This window comes from Hirundo rustica, chromosome 6, assembly GCF_015227805.2.
Source record: "Hirundo rustica isolate bHirRus1 chromosome 6, bHirRus1.pri.v3, whole genome shotgun sequence".
Lineage (NCBI taxonomy): Eukaryota > Metazoa > Chordata > Aves > Passeriformes > Hirundinidae > Hirundo > Hirundo rustica.
In genome coordinates, this window is record NC_053455.1 from 22,842,362 (window position 1) to 22,853,509 (window position 11,148).

An 11,148-nucleotide genomic window follows, 5' to 3' on the forward strand; every position below is an offset into this window, starting at 1 on the left:
AAAAATTAAAAAAAAAAAAAATTAGAATAATAATTCTTGGATGTATGCCTGCCTAAATTATGCAACCACGATTCCACTCACTGGAAACCACCACCATCCTCTTCCAGAGCACGCCGCAATGCATTCCTCCAGCGCTGGGCTGTCACTTGCATCATTTGGGGCAAGCACCTTCAGCACTTTCCATTTGCTGCAGATGCTCTGCAGAAACTCATCACTGTTGTTGTACCACTTGCTCAGGACCTTGTTTAGCAGCAGCGAGTCCTGCACCGGCAGGGCATTAGCTGTGCTCTCAGACAAATCTCAAAGCAGCCCAGCAGCCTGCTATGGTCGGCTTCAGGCAAGAGATCCTGTTTCATGTTCTCAGTGACCTTGGCGTGGTGGCGAGGGAGAGGAGGCATGGTTACTGTCATAATAGAGCTGGTACCAGTTCTGATACCAGGAGAAGGAGGACAAAGTGAGGTTTCAGCCAGCGCTGGTGCCAGATCAAATAGAGACTAGGACTGCCAGAAACAGCTTCCCCTTGGGTTTTTGTCTTGTTCTTAGTTCAGATTCCATCAGACAACTTCTACAAAACCCAAACAACTACATTATAACCACAGACAGGCCTAACCATGATGTCTGGCTCCAGATCTAAACTCCTTACAGCCAGACTGTTAGCTCAGCTCCCTTGCAAAAGCATCACTGTTTTCCAAATTTGTGTGTATGGGGGGCTGTTAGTGCTCCCTCTTCTCTCTGGGGAAAGGCTCCATACTCTTTTGGTGTCTTGCTTGATTAAAAGGTAAATTTTAAAAAATAAAAATTATGGGAAATAACTGACGAAGCTCCTCAGAGGAAGAGGATATTCTGCCTGCAGGCACCCATATGAAGTATAAGCTTTTCCAGGAGAAGCCCTCTGCATGCAAGCTGAGGGGTTCCACCTGCCCCCACTCCCACTGAGGACATGCCACTGGCACAACCCAGCAGGGCTCCCAAAAGAAAGTGAGGTGCCATGCCAATTCTGCAGCTTCTAAAGAGAGGAAAGACTAGCTCTGCAGTGGGTCCTACATGAGTCACTCCTAAGCAACACCACTGATCTCAGCCCTGCCTGGCCCCCCAGCCACATCAATTGTGTCAGAAAGAGCCCTCGTCACTACCCTGGGGGCCGGACTCTCACCAGTCCGGGGAGAAGGTGCAGCTCTTACCCCATCCAAAGAGTTCCAGCCAAGTGTCCTCCAGCACATCCACACCAGGGGTCTGTGGCCGGGCGCTGGTTGTGGTGGCTGCAGGCAGCCTCAGTGAGGCGGGGCCGGGGCGGTCCCACGCCTGGTGCGGCCCGTCCCACACGGCTCCAACCTGCCCCACAGGGCACAGCTCGGCCCCTTGGCCAGGACAGGGGTGCCTGGGAGAAAACGTGTGACAAAGGGCGGAGAAAACGTGTAACAAAGGGCGGAGAACACCGCACAGGCAGGGAGGAGGGAGAAACGGGCCCACAGGAGCTCAGGTCAGGGCAGGAGCACTCGAGGTGCTGAGCAGACAGCCCCCCGTGCCCCTGCTGAGGACATGGAGCAGCAGGTGGATGTTTCCTGAAGGAACTGCAGCTTGCAGTTGGCCAAGGTCAGCCCACCACAGTGTGGGCTGTTTATCTCTCACAATGGAGAGAAAAACTCTGCTTTTTCAGTAGCTCTCCTCTGTACCCAAGACCTGGACAAGCGAATGCTCCCGGCCAGGTGATCTCTGGGTGATGTTGCTAGGGCTTTTGTGCCGGGCTGGATATGCCACAGGGACACGTAGGAGAAGATAGGCAACCCAAAATAACCCTGAACAGTACTAGAAACTGACTTGACATTATGGGAGAGACTATTCTCCCACACAGATCGCACCAAACCCCTACCTACAACTCCTGACTGATGAGGAAATGAAACTATTGTGTTTGGAGGCACTTGAGGGCACACATGACTTCCACTGACACAGCAGAGTGTATGCAGATGCCTCAATTCCCTTGCTGGCAGTGAAGTTCTGGCACCATAATACACTCCCTGGCTGTGGGTAAATCAAACACGAAATGATTGGCTAAGCATTACCCCCACAGAAGTCTCCCTAGCACATAAAGCTACAACAAGACTCCTTGCACCTCGGGGGGAACAGGAATCTGCATTTCCAACTGAAGCCTCTCAGCTGTGTGCCATCTAAAACCACTTCTGAGCCCACTAAATGGCTGCCAGGCCTTTGGCAGAGAGCTCTAAGCCCTTTTAAAATGTTGAACAGGTACAGACCCAGGCAGTATTCTTCTCTCCCTTGTCTCTATTTCTTTCTTTAGGCTAACCATAGCAAGTTCTCCTGAACTTTGGCTCAGCTTCCTCTTAGCTGTAGGTGAGGTGGTTTCTTTCTCTTCACTGCAGTTCTGTTGAAGTCTCTTTGCCCCCTCATTCCATCATCTCAAGTCATTTTTCATCTCAGTGTTGCCAGGCACCTCTGAAAGCTCTCCCAGCCTGGACCCTTCCTGCTTTGCAGCCTGGAACACCTCAAAACTCAGAGCATTTCCTCTTTAGGAGAGTGGAGAGAGGGAAAGAGAAAAGGGCAAGAGCCTTTTCTTTAAATGTAGTTACCCATATGTGTGAGAAATAAAAGTTTCACAAAGGATTTAGGGTTCCTTTACTCTCCAGGCAGCCAGAAACTCAGCTACTCAGCATGGAGCTCATCCCCAGTGAAGGAGCAAGGCTATAGCACACAGAAGCTGCAGGGGAACTCTGTGCAGCTGCAGAGCTTTACTGCTTGTTTCAGTCCCTCAGGATTTGGTCTGAAGATGCTTTGTGCTGAGAGAATGTGAAGGAAGGGGCACACGCCTGGGCCCAGCAGAGAGGTGGCAGTGCCAGGGGGTACCGGGATAAGGTGCCAGGTGCTCAAACAAGTGCACCACAGCTGCCCCCACAGCCCAAAAGAGCCAGGTGTTGCCAGCCAACAGAATGCAAGGCTGAGAAAGACCCAAAATGGCAACACTTTCTCTGCAGAAAGTCTTGACATGTGCCACAGAGAGCATCCCTCTTGTAGTGCCTCTGTGACCTTCTTCCCCCTCCTCCTCCCCTTCTGTGCTCCTGGGAGTGCAATGGGCTGTTTCTGAGCACAAAGCTGTCCTGCAGTTCATCACAGATTTTCAAAGCTGCTGGAACCTGAGCTGGAGATCAGGCATAGCACAGTCCATAGCAAACTATATTGCACTCCATACTCCCCTCCTCCTCCCCACCCCCACCTACCCCCTGTAAAAAGATGTCACATTCACCAAGGCTTATCAGTGAGAAGGGAAAAAAAAAATCTGTCAAATTCTTAACTTCAAGTGGATTTACCCAAAGCCCCTTGGAAACAGCTGCTTGAGGAAGGTTTCTGTCGAGCCCGTGTTCCAGATGCAGACATTTGGTTGCTCAGTCCCTTGCTGTTGCTTTAGTCTGTGCTCTTGCCACACCTGGACCTGTCCTCACCTGGAATAACCAGTCACTTCCAGCGCTTCTGCCTAGGGCCCTGCTGCTGTTGGGAGGTGAGGCCCAGCTCCTCTTCTGTTCCCTCCCTTCAGGAATGTGTCACGGGCATGGCCTCACACACTCACACACCGCCTTGCTGTGACTGCCCACTGAGCACAGGGAGGAAGAGCCAGAGCACTCATGGCAGCTTCTTCCCTCACACATCATGTACCACGCAACTGACCTGTGCTTACAAGCTTGGGGAAAAACCCACTATGATGTCACAACCTTCCTTTATCACCCCTGCCCAACAAAAAGTTCTGTGCCAGAAGGGTTGGATTCCTCGCCGTGCCTGTTTTCGAGGCCAGGCAGCAGCATCACTTTGGTGCCAGGGAACAGGAACTCCAGGAGAGGTGCCATTTTTATGCCACACAGCCAATAAAGGTACATTAGCAAAACAAAGCTATATAGGGCTATTTGAGCATGCTCCTAACAAGCTGGTTTGGATTTCAGCAGAAAGACAGCCTCATTCATTTGGACTTTATATCCAGAAGAGATCCAGGCTATATTAATACAAATGCAAAGCACCATGAGATTGTATCTAGGCTGAGTTATCACTGTGTTAATACACCTTAAGTAATATAGACAGGAACAGAATCTCTCTTTCTTGAATATATCATGTGCCTTGCCATGAGACCCTGGGATCCGCTTACTGGTGAAACCCCATGGAAACCTGAAGGACAGACTACCTTCTTCTCTTTGGAAGCCTGTTCTCCAAAGCTGTTGAGCTGCATATGTGTCATTCTGACAAAGAAATTTATTTTTGCCACTTTATCAGATGACACAATTCACATTTTTAAATTTGTAAAAATGGGATGTTTGAAAACATATAGCCTATGGAAATGTTTTCATGTCTCCTTCGTAAGTTTTCAAAGAAAACCGTTCACGTTTGGGAAAAAAAAAAAAAAAAGTTCATTTATTTTTCATTTTTTCACTGGTCATTAGGCAGAAAACGAGACTCTAATTTAGAGGCACATGAACTGCTCTTCGTAATCATAGGGCATCTTGCATTTCTTGATGGTATTAGCAAATTCCTCAAGAAAATATTTTCCTAAATCTCTGTGGTTCTCTTATGAAATTTAACAAAACACTCAATTTTTTAAAGAATTATTTTCAAGTCTTCTGTGTTAACTACTATTGTTCTGAGTGGTGGCAGTAACTTGGTGAAATTGTTACTCACTGTAGAAAAGCTTAATCAAAGAGCAAACAGGGAAGCAGTTCCTTGCCCTGAACTGCTCATTGATTCCCTCCTTCAAAGGTGATTTCTTCAGCCAGGTTCTCCATTAATGCAAACTCGTATTCAGAATGTGTGAGACTGCTTCTGCATTGCTACATTATGTTTGCAAAATGTTACCTGCTACCCTCGCAAACATTGTTAAGTGAGTCATGGACAGCCTCCATGGTCTAGGTAATGGCAAGATTGCAAACAAAAGCTCTTCAGCCATTACCTTTGTTTAGTGTTCGGAGCAGGCAGAAGTAAGGAAGTTCACAGCCAAAAATGTCATTAAGGTTGTGACTTAATGACATGACTTCACTACAGAGATGACTACATAGAGTGCACTGTTCATCTCTGAGACTTAATGTTTCCAGATGCCTCATAAATGATAATTTTTACTTTAACTAATTACAGGCACACTATGGTGACTCCCCAGACAGACTTTTTGGGTTTTGGCATTATTATTATTGTTATTATTATTATTATTAATATTATTATTATCAGCATTCAGAACCTGTGGTCCTTTGATATCTAGCACCATGCATGTGTAAGTATGCAAATATGGTCTTTACTGCAAATGCTTTGTAATTTGAGGCCTGGTCTGCATAATTTTTGCTCAACTGTAACTATCCCACTTCACAGGAATGATTTTACAAGAATATTTCGCTGGGAAAAGTTATGTAACTATAACCACATTTATGTTAGTCTAGCTTACATCTCCAAAGAACCTATGCTGATCTAAGTATGTCGTACCAAAGCAATATTCATGCAAGAACTGGACCAGGTTGTCTACACTGGGATCCAAAATCACAGTGAAACCAGTACTCAAAGAGTCTGATAAAAACTGGGGCACGCGTAAGTTGTGGGCAGAAGATACCGTTGGAACAGTCATCAGCAATTTTATATCTGCACTTCAACTTAACTTCTTTAAGAATCTCCTATCTGAAACAAAGATTCCTTGTTTGCAATAGTTTTCTCTGATGTGTTTGACTGGCTTTTAAACTCTATTATACTGAGGCTGCACTGTTACTCACCTCTTACTAAATTCCAGAGAATCCACATGAATTAGCAGGATTATGAATGTCTAAAAAGAAGGAAGCTCATGCCTTACTATTCACTAGAGAATCTGCGAGACACTGACCAAACAATGGATCCTCTGATGCACTCACAGTAAGATGTGAGCCTCAACTGAACTCTTCCGTAATTGGGGCATTTGGACAGTCCCTGTCCCATGTGGATTTCCTGGACTCTAATAAGCATGAGCTCATCCTGCAGCCCTTCCCTAAGGTATAATAATAAGGTCTCTACCTGTCACCTATTTCATGAAACTTGTCTGAACTCAATACCTTTCATACTCTGACTGGGTGCGAAATGCATTTGAAATTAGATAACAGATTCAAAAGCTACTCAAACTTAACCAGTGCAATCACATACTCAGTATTCCTTTAGAAAAGCAGGCCTAACAATAAATTCAAATTAAACTGGCAGGGCGTTTTTCTAAGGAACACAAATATCTGTATTTCATTTTCTTTAAAAAAAAAAACCAGACAGACAAGTGATACCCACAAGGAACCAAGGCAAAAAAGAGCTGGATGTGGAATCAGTATCCCTCACCTGTGCAGTGCTCAGCTTCCTCCTGCTTCACTCTTCTTGTGCTGCCATATCCCTCCTTGCTGATGAGCATCATCCCACCTCAACCCTAATCTGCCTTACATGAAGCATAGGAAGAGAGCAGGCAAGGGCCTCATCAGCGCTCCTGGGTTCTGTAATTGGTGGCAGATTTAGGACTAACAGTTTCCTTGGCCCCCAAGATATGCATGGACTAACAACAATCTTTCACATGCTGATAGATTGTCACTATTGTGGACAAACTTCTGACATTGAAAGCCAAATTATTCTTCCAGATTTAGTACCTCTCTTTACCAGTTTCTCTGTTTCAAACCAGCTCAGTTCACTCTAGATCTCTTATGGAACTTGAGGGTTTGAAGTGGTGATGGTAGGCTGTAATCTGGATAGCTTCTGTGCTGTATTACTCCAAGGAGGATGGGGGTAGATATGTCCCAATAGCAGACAGGTTTCTTGGAAGAAAATGCAGCAGACAGCTACATTCTCTGGAGGCAGGTCACAGGATAAATAGATCTGGACTGTGTTGGTCCCATACAAGGTATCAATTCTATGTCTTTGTTTTATCGCTCCATTCCTCCCACTTTGCAAACCCAAAACACTTTATCTGAATAATCACAACTGCACTGATTTCTTCCCTCTGCAAGGGAGCCAGGAGCCAGCACTGATATTTTTAGGTAACCCACTTGCTCTGTTTTCTTTCCCCTCTGTGAATAGATCCTTCACTTATTCTAACCCATAATCTCGCATACACTTCTTGTCTCTTTCTTGTTCTTGCACTCTCTTAGATCTGAAAATGCAGCACCTACTGCTTACATACAGGGCTACACTGTTGGTTTCTGCTGGGGTTTTCTTGCATCCAGCCCTCCCCCAGGGCTGAACCAGAAGTACAGAGCTAGAGACTGAAAAAAGACCTAGATAAAAGTAGTAAGTGGTTGAATATCATAGTAAGCCAAGCAAATATTCCAATGAATATTTTTATAATTATTCATCAAAACTGATAAAGATCCCATTCCAAAGGAAGAGGGGTAAAAGACTCAGCCATCAAAGGAAGGTAATCTACAACCAAAGAAGTTTCTCATATAAATTCTCTCCTGTTTCATAGTGACACTTGGCATAAAGTATCACTGCTCTGACATGAGGAAGTCTTGGTGCCAAGTTTGTGGAAGCATGAACAACAAAACCAGTAACAAGGCAGGAGAGGATCAGTCAGTCTTTTTGTGGCTGTGTCCAACCCATGCTGCTGCTGTCTCAAAGGAGTTTCCCCTTTGATTCTAACCATATCCTGGTTTTTCATTTTTCTCATCTTCTGCTTTGGGATTCTTAGGAATGTCTTTTTACACATACCTCTTTCAGCCTGTGTGCTTTGTCCTACCCATCTTCTTTTTTTCCTCATGCTTTCCATTCTCAATCCCAGTCTTTCAGTTTCTCTTTCCTTTTTATTTTGGCCCACAAACAACCCCCTTCCCCTGCATGTCAACAGCAGTGGGAAGTAACCTAATTAATAGTTTCTTGATAGGCTACCCCACACGTACACACACCCATCCCCCCAGTATCCCGCTGGCAATTCAACAGCCCTCTCTCAAGAAAGGAAAATATTTCCATACTAATTAACAACAACATTGGGTATTTCTGGGCGGAAGGATCTGGGATTCCCATCTGGGCCTACATCTCTCGAGCTGATGGAGCAACTGCACCTCAGAGCACATTTCCTTTTCCAAATCCTCGTGTTATTAACTGTTTACACTGTTCTCAGTATCAAACATCCTCGCAGCCTGGCTTCTATGTGAACCGGTATCTGCAGCTGAGTTCAGGCTGAATTCCTTCAGCACTCAGACTGTGTCTCTCATTTAGCACATGGCACTTGTTCAGAAACCTACAGTGCTTCCCTTCTCTCTTCTCCATCAGGATTCACACGAGCCAAGGATGTATCCATTTAAAATGTTTTTGCTTCTTGACTTCCCCTGACATCCACTTCCCTGTCTCTGTTTCTGCCACAACTACTTGCAAAAAAAAAAAAAAAAAAAAAAAAAAAAAAAAAAAAAAAAAAAAAAGCAGTTTTTGAAGTACTCTACAGAGAAGGAGTAGGTCTCAGTGCTGACTGAGTTACAGCACTTTTTTTTTTAGCACTTTTTTTTTTCTCCAGATGTAGTAGGATAGTCCCATTCCTGTCTTCATCCAGGAGAGGTGAAAGGTAGTAAATACTTCATTAAGGACTGTGCTCAGAGAGGGGCTTCCAGAGAAGAGAGGAAGCATATGAGAATTTTGCTGTCCTGCCTTGGAATCACCAGCAAGGGAGAGTTGTGTCTTCTGCCTCTAGAGGTGACCTGACACAACACGACTACTTGCTGCTTCTGCATCACAGGCCAGAAAAAAATGAAAATCAAATAAATTGTGAGAAACACTAGTCCTTCTGAAAAAAATGCAAAAGACAGAGCTCTTCCCAGTAAAAAAACCAATGAGGGTCCTTTACCATCTATCAGCTCCTTAAAGCTATGACAAATAAACAGGAGTATTTCCTAGACACTCTGTACAGACAGCTTTGTGTTAGGGGACACGGTATTGAAGCAAGACTGCCATTCTCCATCACATACACTGGAAGACAACAGTCCAGGGACTGTTGAATAAACAGAAACACCAGCAACAGCTACAGAAAGGTTCACAGTATGCAGGAAGATGCCCACAAGAACAGGTCCTTCTCCTGTACAGAGCGACCTGGAAAAATACTTCCAGAAAAATGCTTAGGTAAAATGTACAAGGAGCACATTTATGAAGCAGTGGGCCAATGAAAGGCATCTTCAAAGCAGAGCAGTAAGGAAGGAAGAGTAAAATGAAGATAAGTGAGGTGCCCCAAGTTATTCTATCACAGCAGTGCTGCCTGCTCAGCCTTCACAGCTTCATATCTTCCACATGTCCACTCCCCTTCTTCTGAAGAGCCTTTCATCCCTCCGCTGCTGACCAAGCCTCAGTGCATTCTCACTGCCCCCAGTGCCTGTCTGGCCACAGTGTGGCCCAGTCCCCCCCCTCCAGAAACAACCATCTTTGTACAGCAAAGCACATGTCCACCCACAAGGCTGAAAGAAGGAAGGATGGAAGAAATAAAGGAAGAAAAGATCCCTCTTAAAGAAGGGGGAAGAAGGATGGAGACAGGCAAATAGGAGGGAGAGTGAGAGGGGCCATAAATTCCCTTCTAATTCCAAATAATTCCGATTACATGGATGAGTAGTTTTCAATCAGAAAGATAATCTCAAAGATAGATGGCAGGATAATTGCTCGTCGGCGCGACGTAAATATTGTGTCGTTTCTATTAATCTCAGCGAATCGGGTGTCAGGGTTGTCACTCATTCATCAAAACAAATTAAAAAAAAACATATTAAAAAAAGACAGAGATGCTGGAGGGAGGGGGTTGTGTATCCAATAAGCAGCTGAAGGCGTGCAAGGTAATGAATGCTGCTTACAAGCTGTTTGCATTTTTTGGTTTATAAAAGCCAAAGGTAACTCAAGCAGTAGATCTTTATTAAACTCTTGGTAGGCACTGCAAGGGGCACTGCTGCACACAGAACTGAGCAATAGGGCTGCAGAACTGGACTGTGGTTGTGAAACAAAGGAGGGAATGAAGTGGACAATACACCCTAGATATGGGGCTGAATAGTCTGGGCATTAACAACAGGCAGGAGATACTGCAGAATCATGGTACCTGGAAGGAAGGACACAGACCACAGCACAAAACAAAGGCAGTGCCTCCATTACCAAATACAGGAGTTGGCAGGGATGTGGAGAGCAATGTGGAGAGGTCAGCTAGCAGGGCACACAGTGCCTTGGTGCAATTTTGCCACACTGGCTGCAGCATGACAGCACATCACTGCCCCACTTCTGGATCAACCTGCCTGCCTAGTATTTCATCCCCAGGCATCAGGCACCTCCTCTCCCTGCCCTTGCAAACCATCTGGCCCCAGGCATCTTTCTCACAGCCCTTTGGTCCCCTGACTCTACTGTATTGGCTTTGTTCATTACTGCTGACCCAGCAGTACTGACTCCCCCCTGCACTCCCCAGCACTCTCCCCCTCTCCTGAAACACACTCACTTGCCTGGGACAGTGCCCTACAGACCTACAGGTAAGAGCTTGGGTCATGCATTGGTCAGTCACCAGTGTTTCTTCACTGACTGCATAGAAAAATCCTTGGGAAAACCCTCATTCCATTCTGACATCCATTTCCCGAGGGCTGACACCACTTTTCCCCAGGTCAGGAGCCCTAGACTTAGCTTCTGTACAAGGGATTTTCTGTAGTGGATGCTGGGCTGAAACTACTATTCACATGACACAGCTGGTACAGCTTTACTGGTAGAGACGAGGTAGGAGCAAATAACCTCCAAGAAAAGGCTCCCCATACAACTTTTACCTTACCCAAGGAAATAGTCATATCTTTCCAAGAGTGGAAAACTTCTGCTTGACAGTAGCCTCCAGCCATGACATCATGTGCTGCAATCCACCGCAGCTGGTGAACTAGTCAAAGGCTAGATTAACATTTGAACAAATAACTTCCCCAGAAAATTCAGCCACAGGCAGGAGCAGTTCATAACTGTGCTGGAAGGTTCTCTGAGCCAGGACTGTCTGAACCTGCTGCTCACTGCTGTGATGCAACAGGGAGGCCTTTCAGTACATCACAGTCATCAGTAGTCGCTGAAGGGGTGCTCTTCAAACAAGTCACCTCACTTTGCTCTTGAGCAAAAGAGTTTCCTTTTCCTTGCCTGTAGTCTGGAGCAGCCACAACACTACCTGAAGCTTGTGCTCTTGACCAGTGTATCCTAAATACCTTG

General features: G+C 45.6%; 1 protein-coding gene across 5 annotated transcripts in view; it reads right to left on the reverse strand.

Annotated features, from left to right (window-relative positions):
* Positions 1-1,364, reverse strand: part of ESRRB (estrogen related receptor beta) — a 135,869-nt gene extending 134,505 nt beyond the window's left edge. For 3 of the 5 annotated variants that reach the window (XM_040066688.2, XM_040066687.2, XM_040066689.2), the window contains exon 1: positions 1,182-1,256. Coding sequence is in view for 1 of the 5 variants with exons in the window: in XM_040066683.2 (XP_039922617.1) it covers positions 1,182-1,186 (5 nt within the window). In the remaining 4 variants the exon portion in view is untranslated. Of the gene's footprint in view, positions 1-1,181 lie in introns of all 5 variants that reach the window. The other 2 variants (XM_040066683.2, XM_058420904.1) reach the window with 2 other exon arrangements.
* Between the last annotated feature and the right edge of the window lie 9,784 nt (positions 1,365-11,148).